The sequence below is a fragment of the Chenopodium album genome, chromosome 3, assembly GCF_948465745.1.
Source record: "Chenopodium album chromosome 3, dcCheAlbu1.1, whole genome shotgun sequence".
In the NCBI taxonomy this organism is placed as follows: domain Eukaryota; kingdom Viridiplantae; phylum Streptophyta; class Magnoliopsida; order Caryophyllales; family Amaranthaceae; genus Chenopodium; species Chenopodium album.
The window spans coordinates 72088102-72102733 of record NC_137836.1 but is presented as its reverse complement, the minus strand read 5'-3'; the positions used below and the strand labels follow the sequence as shown (position 1 = coordinate 72102733).

The 14632-nt window shown below is 40.1% G+C and overlaps 1 protein-coding gene across 2 annotated transcripts; it reads right to left on the bottom strand.

Moving 5' to 3' along the window:
• Positions 1-8118: 8118 nt before the first annotated feature.
• Positions 8119-14380, bottom strand: LOC145616190 (uncharacterized). Of its 2 annotated transcripts, XM_081670894.1 has the most exons (6): positions 13527-14380; positions 12970-13219; positions 10421-10636; positions 9941-10051; positions 8856-8949; positions 8119-8628 (listed from the first exon to the last, which is right to left on the bottom strand). In XM_081670894.1, the coding sequence occupies exons 1-3, from the start codon at positions 14309-14311 to the stop codon at positions 10445-10447; spliced, it is 1227 nt and encodes a 408-aa protein (XP_081527020.1). In that variant the 5' UTR covers positions 14312-14380; the 3' UTR covers positions 8119-8628; positions 8856-8949; positions 9941-10051; positions 10421-10444. The 2 variants fall into 2 exon arrangements, with proteins under 2 accessions (XP_081527020.1, XP_081527014.1); XM_081670888.1 differs by lacking the exon at positions 8856-8949.
• Positions 14381-14632: the final 252 nt, after the last annotated feature.

Sequence of the window (14632 nt, the reverse complement as noted above, 5' to 3'; positions counted from 1 at the left end):
ACTAATACCACGGGGACATATATGATTGTGCATATGTGATGTGTAAGCAAAACTTGCTTAGAAATCAAGAGCAAACTAACATTTTCACGGACACAATTAAGACTGTTGCTTTTCTTGATTACATACTTGTATACGATGTATTAAAGTTAATTAGCCAGGTAAACAATTATGTTAGCGGTATTAGGGGTAAAATTGCTACCGGTGTTAGGGGTTTTACCCTGATTATCCCATATTATGCCCATTTTTGCCCCCTTAAATTGTATATCAGGCTGAATAATGGCAGCTTCCTCAAATTAATCGATGGCAAACACTTCAATCATTAGAGTTTCTTATAATCTTGTTGGTAAAATAACTGTTGAAATCAATAACAAACAAAAGATTAGAACTTTCCTGGATTGAAGATCCCAAACTCACAGTCGCGCCGTGGAACAAAATCCACTGCCTTAGAAGCGAAATACCACCGGTACAAGTTTCCTAGTGACGCACGCCCCCAAAGTTTAACGCAACTCTCTCCGTAATCCGTGCACCCGAACTCGAAGAGTGGAATTGCTCAAGAACTGTTCAGATCTCAAAAGGTAGGTTTGTGTTTTTGGCTAGAAAGTGAATGAATCTCATGAAAAGGAAAGACTCGTATTTATATGAGTCCCGGAAAAGGAAACACGCAAAACAAACCGACCTTGGAAAAAAGGCGGGCCCAATCGGGCAAGCTGCCGCCCGATCGGACGCGAGATCGAGTTTCACTAGACCTAGTGTCGCGCCCGGTCGGGCGAACACCGCCCGGTCGGGCGATCTAGAAACCCCATCCCGGGCGAGCCATCGGGCGAAGCCGCCCGATCGGGCTCGTCAAAAACTCGAGTCCGCCGCCCGGTCGGGCGAAGGCTGCCCGATCGGGCGCGAGAGTTCTCGTCAAAAACTCGAGTCCGCCGCCCGATCGGGCGAAGGCCGCCCGATCGGGCGCGAGAGTTCTCCTATTTTCCTTGACCACCTCCGCCCGATCGGGCGAGGGCCGCCCGATCGGGCGCGAGCATCCGTTTGCATTACCTATTTCCAACAATCCCCCACTAATGCTAGCGGATCTTCAACATGAAATCTGAACAGTAAATGAAAGTCTTAGTATTTAAATGCTAGTATCCAAAGGTTTGAACTAACACATTAGTGCACAAGGTTTTCAACACTTCCCTAGTGAGTATCCTAAGATTTGAACTCCTAGGAGTGAGGAAGGGACCTTGAATACACATACCTTGACTTTAGAGCTTAAGCAACTCCGCCAATCTTGGCCAACACTTGGGCTCTCATGAGTACTTCAGGAAAACAATACTCCAGTCTTCCCTTGAGAGAGGCCACCTCTCGTACTCACGTAGGTGTTCATCCTATGTGTTATTCACACACGTTCCCAGCAAATTCAAAGGTCTTTCCCTGCAGGCTTAAACATGTTTAAGCACCTTGCAAACCAGAGAATTACATGCAATGAAACTAGAACATTAAGAACATAAGTTCAACCCTTCAACTTTCGGTGTCATTATCTATCCCGTTTTAAGAACTACTGGGACAAAGGTCTTAACTCTCTTAAGAACCTCCATCTATCCCTGCTCAGAAAACAACTAGACTAATGACATTAAGAGACAAACTCATCCTAGCAGAATCTAACTGGTAAAACTTACCACTCTTTTAGAGTAATAGATTGAAACACATGATACATATATAATAAATCCACATGACTCACGCCAATGAAACAAATAAACCAAAACAGGTTCCAAATTTATTAAAACCAATGTATCATGTCACATAGCTAGTATAGCTACCATTTCAAGTCATTACAACATAGGTCCTAAACCCATACCAGTTGATGACTCCACCACTAGTCTACGACTTAATCCCTTAGTAAAAGGGTCTGCCAGGTTTTTCTCTGTTCGAACATAGTCCAACGAAATAACCCCATTCACAATAAACTGCCTCACAGACTCGTGTCTGACTCTAATGTGCCTTTTCTTACCATTGTAAACGCTGTTTTTAGCAACACATATAGCAGCTTGTGAATCACAATGCATAGACACAGGTGGTGACGGCTTCCCCCACAAAGGAATATCAATAAGCAAATTTCTCAACCAATATGCCTCTTGTGTAGCAAGATCCAATGCGATGAACTCAGCTTCCATTGTTGATCTAGCTATACACGTCTGCTTACCAGACTTCCATGAAACTGCACCCCCACTAAGGGTAAACACATAGCCACTTGTAGAGCTTGTTTCATCACTATCCGTTACCCAATTTGCATCACCATACCCTTCAAGAACCAAAGGATGACCAACAAAATTCAATCCCCAAGACACGGTTCCACATAGATATTTGAGCACACGCCTCAAAGCAACCCAATGTTGCTCACTAGGACAATGAGTATAGCGACTAAGTCTACTAACAGCAAAAGCAATATCAGGGCGAGTGCAGTTCATCAAAAACATCAGACTACCAAGCACCTTAGCATATTCAGTTTGAGACACACCGTCCCCCACATTTTTCACCAAAGTTCCAGAAGGATCAAAGGGAGTTCTCAATGGAGGCAAATCAAAACAATTAAAGTTCTTCAGAATTTTCTCCACATAATTAGACTGAGACAGAAAATACCCTTTTTTGGTTTTAGTAACTTTAACACCAAGGATCACATCTACCTCTCCCAAATCCTTCATCTCGAACTTCGAATTTAAATACTTCTTAGTTTCATTTATGACATACATGTTTGTGCCAAACAGGAGCATGTCGTCAACGTATAGGCATAATATCACACATTGCGCACCAAACATATTAGAGTACACACATGCATCGATCACTACCATTGACAACAAAACCAAAACTAAGAATAGTTTTATGAAATTTTTCATACCATTGCTTCGGAGCTTGTTTCAAGCCATACAAGGATTTCTTTAGTCTGCACACCTTATTCTCCATCCCAGGAACTACAAAACCCGGAGGTTGTTCCATGTAGATCTCCTCCTCCAAATCGCCATTCAAAAAAGCTGTCTTAACATCCATCTGATGTACAATCAAGTTGTAAGATAAAGCTAAGGCAAACAAAACACGAATAGTGGCAATTTTAGTCACAGGAGAATAAGTATAAAAATAATCAAGGCCAACTTTTTGAGTGAATCCTCTTATCACCAATCTAGCTTTGAACCTTTCCACGGTGCCGTCGGTTCTCATTTTTCTCTTGAAAATCCACTTGCACCCAATAGCTCTGCTCCCTTTTGGCAGGTCCACAAGCTCCCAGGTTCCATTTGACATGATTGAGTCAAACTCACTATTTACAGCTTCCTTCCAGAAGGTTGCATCTACTGAACTCATAGCTTCTTCAAACGATTTCGGATCTTCATCCACAACCTGTAGACACAACATGATCTTATCTAGATCATCTTCGAATTCACCTAGATTTCCGCACTCTGCTATAAAGGCTGTTAGGAAATCAGGTCCAAAGCTTGTCTCCACTCTTTGCCTTTTACTTCTCCTAGGTTGAATCTCACTTTCAATCCTAGGGGAAGCATCTTCTGGCTCTGCAGATGAAGAAACTGAAGAAACATCGTTAGTAACTAAGTTTTTCTTCAAAGGAAATACCTGTTCAAAGAACTCTGCATCACGAGATTCAGATATAGAGTGATCTTCCAAACTCATAAACCTGTATGCGACACTATTCTCAGCATAACCAATGAATACTGTATCATAGGTCCTAGAACCTATAGTTGAGCGCTTGAACGATGGATAGCCCACCTTAGCTAGACACCCCCACACTTTCATGTGATTCAAGTTTGGGGCATAACCCTTCCATATTTCATATGGAGTCTTGTCTAACTTCTTGTGAGTTACTCTGTTCTGTACATAATTAGCTGATAGAACCGCTTCATCCCACAAATTGTCTGGCAACCCGGAACTTAGGAGCATTGCATTCATCATTTCCTTCAAGGTCCTATTTTTCCTTTCTGCCACACTATTTTGTCGCGGAGTATACGGGGCCGATACTTCGTGAATGATTCCCTCACTTTCACATAAGTCCTTGAGGAAATCGGAGCCATACTCTCCACCCCTATCTGAGCGAACTCTCTTTATCTTCCGCTCCAACTGATTTTCTACTTCTGCCTTATACACAAGAAACTTGGACTCATCTTCATCCTTCGTCCTTAAAAGATACACCTTGCTATATCTCGAACAATCATCAACGAAGGTGATATAGTAGCGTTTCCCGCCTCTACTTTCCAAGTTCTTAAAGTATGCTAAATCTGAATGAATTAGCTCAAGTGGTGTGGTCTCTCTCTTCGTGACAGATTTGTAGGGTTTCTTCACGAATTTAGACTCCGCACACACTTAACATTTTTCAAATCCATCTAATAACATATTTGGGAGCAAATTTAAACTTTTCATTTGTTTCAATTTTGTTGCACCAACATGACCCAATCTACTATGCCATAATTCAAAGGACTCAACAATATAAGCATAAGTAGAAATCTTATTCATTGAAGGAACAGTTACAATCTCAAGAACAAATAGGCCCCCACTAAGGTAACCCTTTCCAACATATTCCCCATTACGGGTTAACACAAGTTTATTAGCATAAAAAACTAACTTAACTCCTACTTTGTTCAACAAAGCACCAGAAATTAAATTTCTACGAAGAGAAGGAACATACAGTACATTGTGAAGAGCTAAGGTCTTCCCTGAAGTCAGCTTCAGAACCACTTTGCCCTTTCCAAGTACCTCAGAGGTGCTTGAATTTCCCATGTAGACTTGTTCACCTTCCTTTGCATCTTCCATACTGACAAACGTGTCCTTGTTAGCACAGAAGTATTTAGATGCACCAGTGTCCACGATCCATTCACTGTTGTTCTCAACCAGGTTGACTTCGGAAACAACTGCAGCGATGACATCTTCATCCTCATTCTCAACCAGATGAGCCTGACCCTTGATTCCTCCACTCGATTTCAGATTTTTATTCTTCTTGTTTTTGCATTGTGAAGCAAAGTGCCCCACTTCACCACATGACCAACACTTGACGGTGACTTGTTCCCAATCTTGCCCTTAGCTTGGAGATTTCCCTTCTTCTCAGAGCTCCCCTTCTTGGCATGATTATCACCTGCTTTCTTGTCAGAGTCAGCAGCACCAGATTCAACAAGGTTAGCCTTGATGGCTAACACATTCTTTGGCTTAGAGGAAACATCCTTAAGCCTGTTTTCTTCCTCAATCTTCATGTGGCTCACAAGTTCTTCTAGGGTTAAATCCCTCTTTTTATGCTTAAGGTGATTTCTATAATCAGACTAGGAATCAGGTAATTTTTCAATCAAAACATTAGCCTGCTGAAGGATTTCACACATCTTCATACCTTGAGCAAGAATTTCAGCAACATAATTTTCATACACATGGACTTGGTCCATAATAGGCTTTGTATCCACCAATTTGAAATTCAACCAATTTCTAGTCACATACTTCTTTTTCCCAGCATCATCAGCACCATATTTCTTCTCTAAAGACTCCCACATCTCCTTAGCAGATTTCATATTAACATACAAATAAAATATGTTGTTTTTCATGCTGTTCAAAAGATGACCTCTAACAAATTTATTATCACGATCAAATTTCTTGATTTCAGATTCATTAGCAGTAACAGTAGTGGTCCTTTGACTAGAGCTAGATTCTTTATTCCCAAGAACAGGAGTACTAGGAATTTCATGAAAGGAATGGTGTCCTTCGAACAAATGTATTATTCTGATAGCGGGTTCAGAATTATTATAAAGCTAATATATTCACTAAGGTCAAGTGATCGGAATGCCTGGGTGGAGGCCGCTTCCGATCAGTAATATTAATATAATTAATATTACAGCTTAATCTTGACTGAACCCTTCGGGTCACACCCAAGCAAAATATACGAAACGACTCGACGAATTAATTCGGAAGAAATTAATTCGTCGCCCGAGTGTTAAATATTTAGACGTCGGTAATTCGAGCTTGGAGCGTCGAAACTGATCGTCGGAAGTCGAGTCAAAAATAATAAAAAGACGAGACGCGCAAAATAATAATAAATCGACCATATTCCCAAAATACCCCTAGCAACGGTATGCCCCGAGCATCCGAATGCTAGGGGCAAAAATGTCCAAGCATAGGTGGCTAACAAGCGCACCAAGCCGAGCCTAGCATGGCTGGCTAGGTGCGTGCTAGCGCACCGTGCTAGCAGCCACGCACAGCAGCAGCTAGCAGCCGCGTGCACGTGGTGCGTGCAGCAGCTAGCTGCCGCAAGCTAGGCGTGCTAGCAGCGCACGCACTAGCAGCCACGCACAGCAGCAAGCCCGCACCAAGTGCGTGGCTTGCGCGCACAGCAGCAGCCCGCATCTTGGTGCGGGGCTGGGCTCGGGCTGGGCTCGTGGTTGGGCCATAGGGCCGTCACTATGGGGAAGCTTGAGGAATATGGGAGCAAGTGGGTAAGGACATGTGGCACAAGGAGAGTATTGAGTGGGGAGCAAGTATGGTCCCCTACTCTCCATGTGGTCCTCACCAACCCATTTCACATGGTAATGCCACTTGTAGATTTATTATTAGTTTGCAATTTTAATTTAATTTAGCTTTAAATTAATTTGTGGAATTTCATGATCCCACATTGATGGGATAGAAATTCCCACTCATACTTTCCTCTATAAATACCAACCTTGGGATTTGGAGTAAAGTGCTTGAGTGGGAGTTAGAAAGAGCATTCCATATTTTGGAAAAACTCTTAAACTCCATTAACACTTGGGTTTTGGTCAGACCTTGCTAACTCCAAGGTAGCGGACCTAAAAAATCGTGTTCGTCCTTTGTGGATGGATACCGTTGGAGGCACGACATTTGCGGTGCTCAAGGCTTTCAAGTAAGAGCCCGTTTCGAGAGGGCGAAGCTCGCTTCAAGGGTATGATTCGTTCTTCCTTTTCTTGTGTTTATTTATTTATGCTTTATGGTTTTATTAATTACGAGTGGTTCCTTGGGTCGGGGTTGTTTCCGCGGTGAGTCGGACTCACCAAACCCCAACATTTCAATCATGGTATTGGTTTGCTCAATAGGTTTTGGAGCATCCCTAAACAAAACATAATCAATTTCTACTTGTTCAAAAGCAATCAACATCCTTTGTGACCATCTCTTATAATTGATTCCATCAAGAGACTTAACCTTAGACAGATATAGGTATAGACGAGTTTGAGAATTGCTAGTCATAATATCAACAGAATAAATCAAATTATTTCGCTTCTAAATTGTTGGTAAAATAACTGTTGAAATCAATAACAAACAAAAGATTTGAACTTTCCTGGATTGAAGATCCCAAACTCACAGTCACGCCGTGGAACAAAATCCACTGCCTTAGAAGCGAAATACGCCACCACCGGTACAAGTTTCCTAGTGACGCACGCCCCCCAAGTTTAACGCAACTCTCTCCGTAATCCGTGCACCCGAACTCGAAGAGTGGAATTGCTCAAGAATTGTTCAGATCTCAAAAGGTAGGTTTGTGTTTTTGGCTAGAAAGTGAATGAATCTCATGAAAAGGCAAGACTCGTATTTATATGAGTCCCGGAAAAGGAAACACGCAAAACACACCGACCAAGGAAAAAAGGCGGGCCCGATCGGGCAAGCTGCCGCCCGATCGGGCGCGAGATCGAGTTTCTCCAGACCTAGTGTCGCGCCCGGTCGGGCGAACACCGCCCGGTCGGGCGAGCCATCGGGCGAAGCCGCCCGATCGGGCTCGTCAAAAACTCGAGTCCGCCGCCCGGTCGGGCAAAGGCCGCCCGATCGGGCGCGAGAGTTATCGTCAAAAACTCGAGTCCGCCGCCCGGTCGGGCAAAGGCCGCCCGGTCGGGCAAATGCCGCCCGATCGGGCCCGAGATTTCTCCTATTTTCCTTGACCACCTCCGCCCGATCGGGCGCGAGCATCCGTTTGCATTACCTATTTCCAACAAATCTAATGCCCAGTATATACATTCCAGTATAAGTACATAAACATGGTTAATCAAAGAGGACACTTCTTTTTATATACTTCCTCTGTTCTTTTTTACTTGACCTATTTCTTTTATCACGGTTGCCAATGTAAAACTTTAAACGGTCAATAACTTTAATTTTCCATAATTAAAAAATATAAAAATTATATATTATAATAGTACTTATTGAGACGAATTCAAAATGATCCAACATACATATGTTTTTCCTTACATATTATTCACAAAATATGGTCAAAGGAGGGATGGTGAATAGTGTAAAAGTCAAAGCGGGTCAAGTAAAAAAGAACGGAGAAAGTATGTCCTTCAAGCCTCTCTTTCTTAACGTAAAATCATTCACTCTCTTGTACTCTCGTAGAGACTGTCGTCGCCACCACATATATATAGATTACTTGAAAAAAAAATATCTATCAAACTGATCTATCAAGTTTCATGCTCATAAGTTGATTCTGTACAGTACCAAACTCGTCTGGAGGCTCTTTGAAGACATCCTTATAAAATTCAGATATCATGGCAGGCTGGCAGCCATTTCCCTTTTTTTACTTGATCCCTCTTTGCTGGAAGAAGAAAAGTTGATTTTCTTCAGTTTTTAATGTGCTAGCTTCATGCTCAGATCGATCGGTGCAGCAGCATTCTTAACCTGTTTGTGAACAATAGATAATCAATGACAAAGCACAAACTGCAACCCTAGAAATAATAATATTGTTAGTAGGAATAGATAATCAATGCAATAGCAACTGTGGCTGCTACAGTATACACATTCTCGAATGTCAGAGATGAAGCTATATGGCGTTGTAAATCCTACTATTATTATCTTAGGTATAAAGGTGTCCAGAGCACAGTGAAGAATAGATATTACAGACTTACAGTAGTATCTTAGGTATAGTTGTATGAAGGTGTCCAAGCTGATAGAGGTTGGTTTTTAATCATTAGGATAAGCTGTAAGTTGTATCGCTTATGCCTGTGGTATGATGGCAATATATCAACAAAACAACATATTATGTTCTACAAGAATATCAAATCCACCCCAAATGAACAAATTGCAGGTTAAAAGTAACTTTTGAACACAAATTTGATCACGGTCAAAGATCTAAAGATGGAGGAAGCTAGCAAATAAATTAAAGAAGATTTGACAGCCTTATAACTGCAATAGTAAGTCATGAAATTGCAGCACAAAATAATCAAGGCAAAAACTATCACAATGACGAAAATACGAAACAGACATGGTCACCAGAAAGAAAATACTTTTGAGGCAAAGGAAATAGCTAAAAGAAGATGATTTTGTAATTATTGGAATTAGGATGGTACAAAACCAAATTACACAAAAGGTGTCAGATGAAAAGATAAAGAAAATGAGTCACACCTCTAAAATTACCATGAAAGATACTGGCAGTGATAGGAGGTAAATGTGAAGGTTTATAATGTTTTTAGAGGGTTAAATTGATTACTAAAAACACTGCGTAGCTCTGCAAAGAGTACCAACATAAACAAGCAAGCAAGATAAAACATATAATGAGAATATTGTTCAGATTTCTCCCAGTAAGATTTTCTATCACTCCGTTATCTTTTCTTGTTTATATGAAATACTATTTCCTCCTGTGAAACAATTCCATTAGTCCAGCATCAATTATTCTCTGAATTTCAATCAAATTATGTTCCACTGAGCCCCACAATGCTTCACCCTCAAGGCATTAGTAATTGCAAATCCACCAACATACAGCCTTCTAAGTTCTAACCCTTGCATCATTATACATATGTAGTGTGAAAAAAGTCCTTTTCTTTGTTGCGAGAGGGTTGTTAGGCATCCTTAAATTCATGTGTTGGCTATATCCTCTACTAACCATTATTAGACACTTATAATTCAAGTCCTTACCAATTACCAGCATAAGCAAGCACTCAAATCGTATTAATGCAACATGAAAATAAAACTCATGGCATCTTCAAGGAAATACCTGAATATGTGGATAGGTGATTGCAGCAGCTTTATCCCCAATAATCATACAATTAAAAAAAGCCTTGGTACAAAGGAGTAGTTCAAGACTTCAAGTTTGCAAAAATGTCTCCTGCAAAAATGTCTCCAGATGAATAAGAAATTTCCAACCTGAATTAAAAAACTGGCTAAAAAATAAGAAAATATAATAAATAACTAACACATCTGCTTGATCCCAAAATTAACTAAGAATTTGCTCATTAGTATAATTCCTCTCAAAGTCTACATTATAGGTCCTTACACAATGGCTCAAGGAGGGCAGAGTACAAAAAACACAACTATACACAACTGACAATTTCGCTCTTTCAACCATTACATCCCCACCTCCACTCCCCTAGAAAAGGGAAAAAAAAAAACTCCCATTTAATGCATATAACACTACAATCAATAGAAAAGAATTAACAAGATCGATTTTCTATGTTTAGTCATATGATATACTCACATTTTACACTCTGAGTCTGAATAATCAAGATATAATAGTCTGCAAGCTTTCATCAGCCGATGATAGTAATTCCCTATTGTGCGGCCTTAAGAGAGCTTCATGCTCACAACCAGATGGCGTGATAGGCCGAATATTTCCTGGATTCAGTGGAAATAGGAAATTGTAGTAGCCATCCATCATAGCTTTTAAATTGCAAGTTTCTGCGACTTTTGGAATCTGCACGCAATGTATCATATAAGCATTAGTATATGCACAGAACACCCCTCTGGCCTCCCCCTCCCCAGACATAGAAAAACAAGAAAATTGAATGAAAGGTAAGCAAGAACAACAGCAAACATAATTCCAAACTGATCATGCAAGTAATGATTAAGCTGATATGAATATCAATATGTGCACTTCTGAACATAGAATACTAGACCATGTGTTCAAGAATCAGCCAATATAGTAGTTATAGAACTCAGAAAGTACATAGCAGTATTTTCACAATCCAGTTGTTACATAGCATCCATATATTTCAAAAAAAAAAATAAAAAATAAATAAATAAAAACTGACCTACGTGATCATTTGCTTCTTCAGTATAATCATTAAAACTTTTATTAGTCTTGATGTGATGTACTAACAAAAAATCACCGACATCCAATATGGTTCTATATATTAAAGAATGAAAAATGTCTAGTTACATGCACGGAGTAGGAGTTTACACAATTACTCCCTTATTTTTGTTGCATGCCTTAGGGTACAGCTAAGGCACGACCATAAGAATTTTACTGATTAAAAAAAACGAGCAAAATTGCCTTACGTTAGTGGTTTGAAAGAAACATGTAAAGCATAGCATACAGGTGATTCTTAAGAAAGTATTATCTATTGTGTCTTCTAGGTGCACTAATCTAATTTTATCCTTGTTGATGCAACGAACCGACGTAAATGAAGGGGTACTATTAGTAGTGCATAATAAATCTGTTAGGATTAGCTTGGAGAGGAAGCAAGGGGTTAGTTTGTTGGCTTTGTTCTATAAATACTGAAGATTAGAGAGGCGGAGAGCATGGGAAATACAGTGAAAAGTACTTAGTTCTAGGGAGTTGCCAAGCCACTCAAATGCTTGAAACCTATGAATTCTTTCTTCCGAACAGGTACTCATTCCAAGACATGTAAGAAGTCTCATGAAGGTCAACTTGGAAATTCCCAACTAAAAACAGAGACAAGAAAATAACTTCATTCAACACTCATTGGCAAGCTAATGAAGTATCACCTTATTGCATATTATTAGAGAGATCCCATTAAGCTAACCGACACTAAAACATTAGCACTGCCTTAAACATTTAACAGAATATTCAAATGTTAGTTTAGCATAATGAATATTGTGACGTACTGGCATGGGGTGTAAGAAAAATGCATGGCATGACTCAGCATGGCCATGATTCACAGGTGAAACTAGAGTTCTCTCATTCCCTAAAAAAATTGCCCCAAACCCAATTATTAAGAACCAAGAAAAAATTTAGCTAGGTGGGGACAATTATAGACGAGGAGATAGAGAGAGCAAGTAGGGTGCCAGTAGGAAAACTTACCAGATAGGGGGTATGGGGTTTAGGGACATCAATTTTTGGTAGATGGGGCAATCTATTTGGGAAGAAGGGGGTATTAAGCAACAAGCGTAACAGTGGTCTTAAGTAAACCTTCAGGGTAAGAGCTCTTGCATCACTATTCAATCATAGATGTGCAATGGCCATCCTAGCTGTTTTCCCTCCAAAAGTACATTCTCGCTAGAGAATTAATTGGATGTATGGGTAATTTCTACTCTAAGAAGTTAAGAACCTAATAAAGCAGGAAGAGGAACAAAATATTAGATTCTGGCTGTTGTGAACATGGCAGGAAAACACATTTGAGGAGATGAATATAGATTTTGAAGTACATGTGAACAGAAAAATTAGTCAGAGATCTAGAGGAGTCCAGGCTCCAAGTTTTCCCACATACATGTTTCCACAAAATGAATAAGAGTATTAAATCATCACCCTGATAGATTGTCCATTTCAAGCTGCATTGGAGGTGGTCAAACCAAAATCCCTGGACTTGCTACGCTTGGTTACCTAATTAATTTCTCAATCAAATCTAGTATTTTCTTTGTTTACTATGATGTACGCAACCAAAATCATTAACCATTCATTTGACTTAAAGCAGCAAAAATCTCTATTTGATAAGTTGCGTATTTGAACACTGATCATGTATAACCTTTTCGCTTAAGTGGTTCAAACATTAAGCACTCTGATCTACACAAACTCACAAACCCATCAATTGCTAAAAGTTGACAGTCTGGACACTTATTCTTCTTTTATGAAATTAGGAAGTAAGAACTTAAGGAATTATGCCGCCATTCAAATTCAAATACAACGAAGTGAAAAGAACACACATTGCTTGTATATCTCACTGCATGGGCTCAATCAATGCATAAAAATGTATCTGGAAAAAAGGTTGATCTATACTATACCAGAAAAATAAGCATCACAACAAGTCAAGAATCAACGAATAATGGAAAAGAGAAGAGTAATGCTACCTGATAAATGTCTCGCATATATGCATGAAGATTGGTATACTCAACTATCTTTTTCTTTGTGCACTTGAACATAACATTATAAACAAGATCAAATCTGATTAAGGTAGTGAACAAGCAGACATCAGCAATTGTCAATGAATCTCCACAAAGGTATCGGGAATGCTCCAAATGATCTTCTAGCGTGTCTAGTGTGCCAAACAAGTCACTCACAGCTGCATCATAAGCCTCTTGAGTTTGAGCAAACCCACACCTAATCCATATAATACATCATCCTGATATCAATATGCATTCTATCCCCTCACAGTACATACTAATCACAAAACACTGCCAACTAAATGGTCTAAATCCATTGATCATTACTCAATTTAGCAATAGTCTATCAATAACACAACTACACAAGAAGCAAAGTAGCAAACCAAATTAACTACCAACTATTACAAATACAAGTATAGACAATCACCTATAGACCCCATCACTGAACATTAAGACAAATATCAAACAATTAACAAAACAACTCCTATAGCATATATAACTTCAAGGCAAAGATAGATGATTACCTATAAACCCCATTGTTCACATAAGGATAAATAACGCGATTCCACTCCTCAATCCTCCCCCTCAACGAGGGAGGTTCGAGGTCCAAACCCGGATTCTTGGCCAATTCATTAAACCCAGAATTAAGCAATTGAACAATATCATAACTCTCATTACACACAACCTCCTTCTTCTCCACATCCCACAACATAGGCACAGTAGACCTCCCATCATACCCATCTTTCCTAAGCTTATAAACCTCCTTCAAAGTCTTACACCCATTAGCATTATCATCGGTTCCCATCACCCCATCAAAAACCCACAACCCATCCACACCCGGCGACGCTACCGACACCGGAACCACCTCCTCAAGACCCTTTAGAGCCCTAACAATGAGTGTCCTATGAGCCCAAGGACAAGGAAGACCCACGTAGAGATGGAGGGTGGTTAGGTTATGGCGGGAAAGGTTGTTGATTTTGGCGCGAAATTGGGAGGTGGGTCTTGAGTAACTACCAGTGGGGTCAGAAGGGGCGAGCTGGGACATCATAAGAAGCCACGTGGTGGTCCAGATTGATCGGACGGTGGAGATGAGGAGTTGGGGTGGAAGGGTTTTGGACCATAGGAGTTTTGTAAGGTTGGTGAGGAGAGTTTGGACATTGTTTGGGGTGGTTGAAGTTGGTGGTGTTGTTGGGCGGTTGACGGAGTTAATAGGGCGGAAGTTGCGGCGGAGATGTTGGGGATTGGTGGGTTTAGTGGTGGTGATTTTGGTGGTGAGAAATGGTGGAGATTGGAGGAAAGTAGTGGACATTGTTTTGAGATTTTTTTTTGGTGTTCAATTGGGTTTGTTATCTTTTGTTCTAACTTGTAAGTAGTAGATTGGAATCATTCGATGATTACTTGATTAGCATATTTAGATGGGATTATAAAAATGCATTCATAACCGAAAGTATAATTTATCTCTTTTTTTTTAGGAAAAGTATGGGATTATATTAAGATAAATCAAGTTCCGCCAAAGTTTGTAAGCTTTGAAGAAAAGAGCTCATATATATACGCTCCGAAAGGAGTTTGTGTCCCATCTAGCAACCAAGTGAGCTACAATGTTACCCGTACGTTTAACATGCTTACAAGT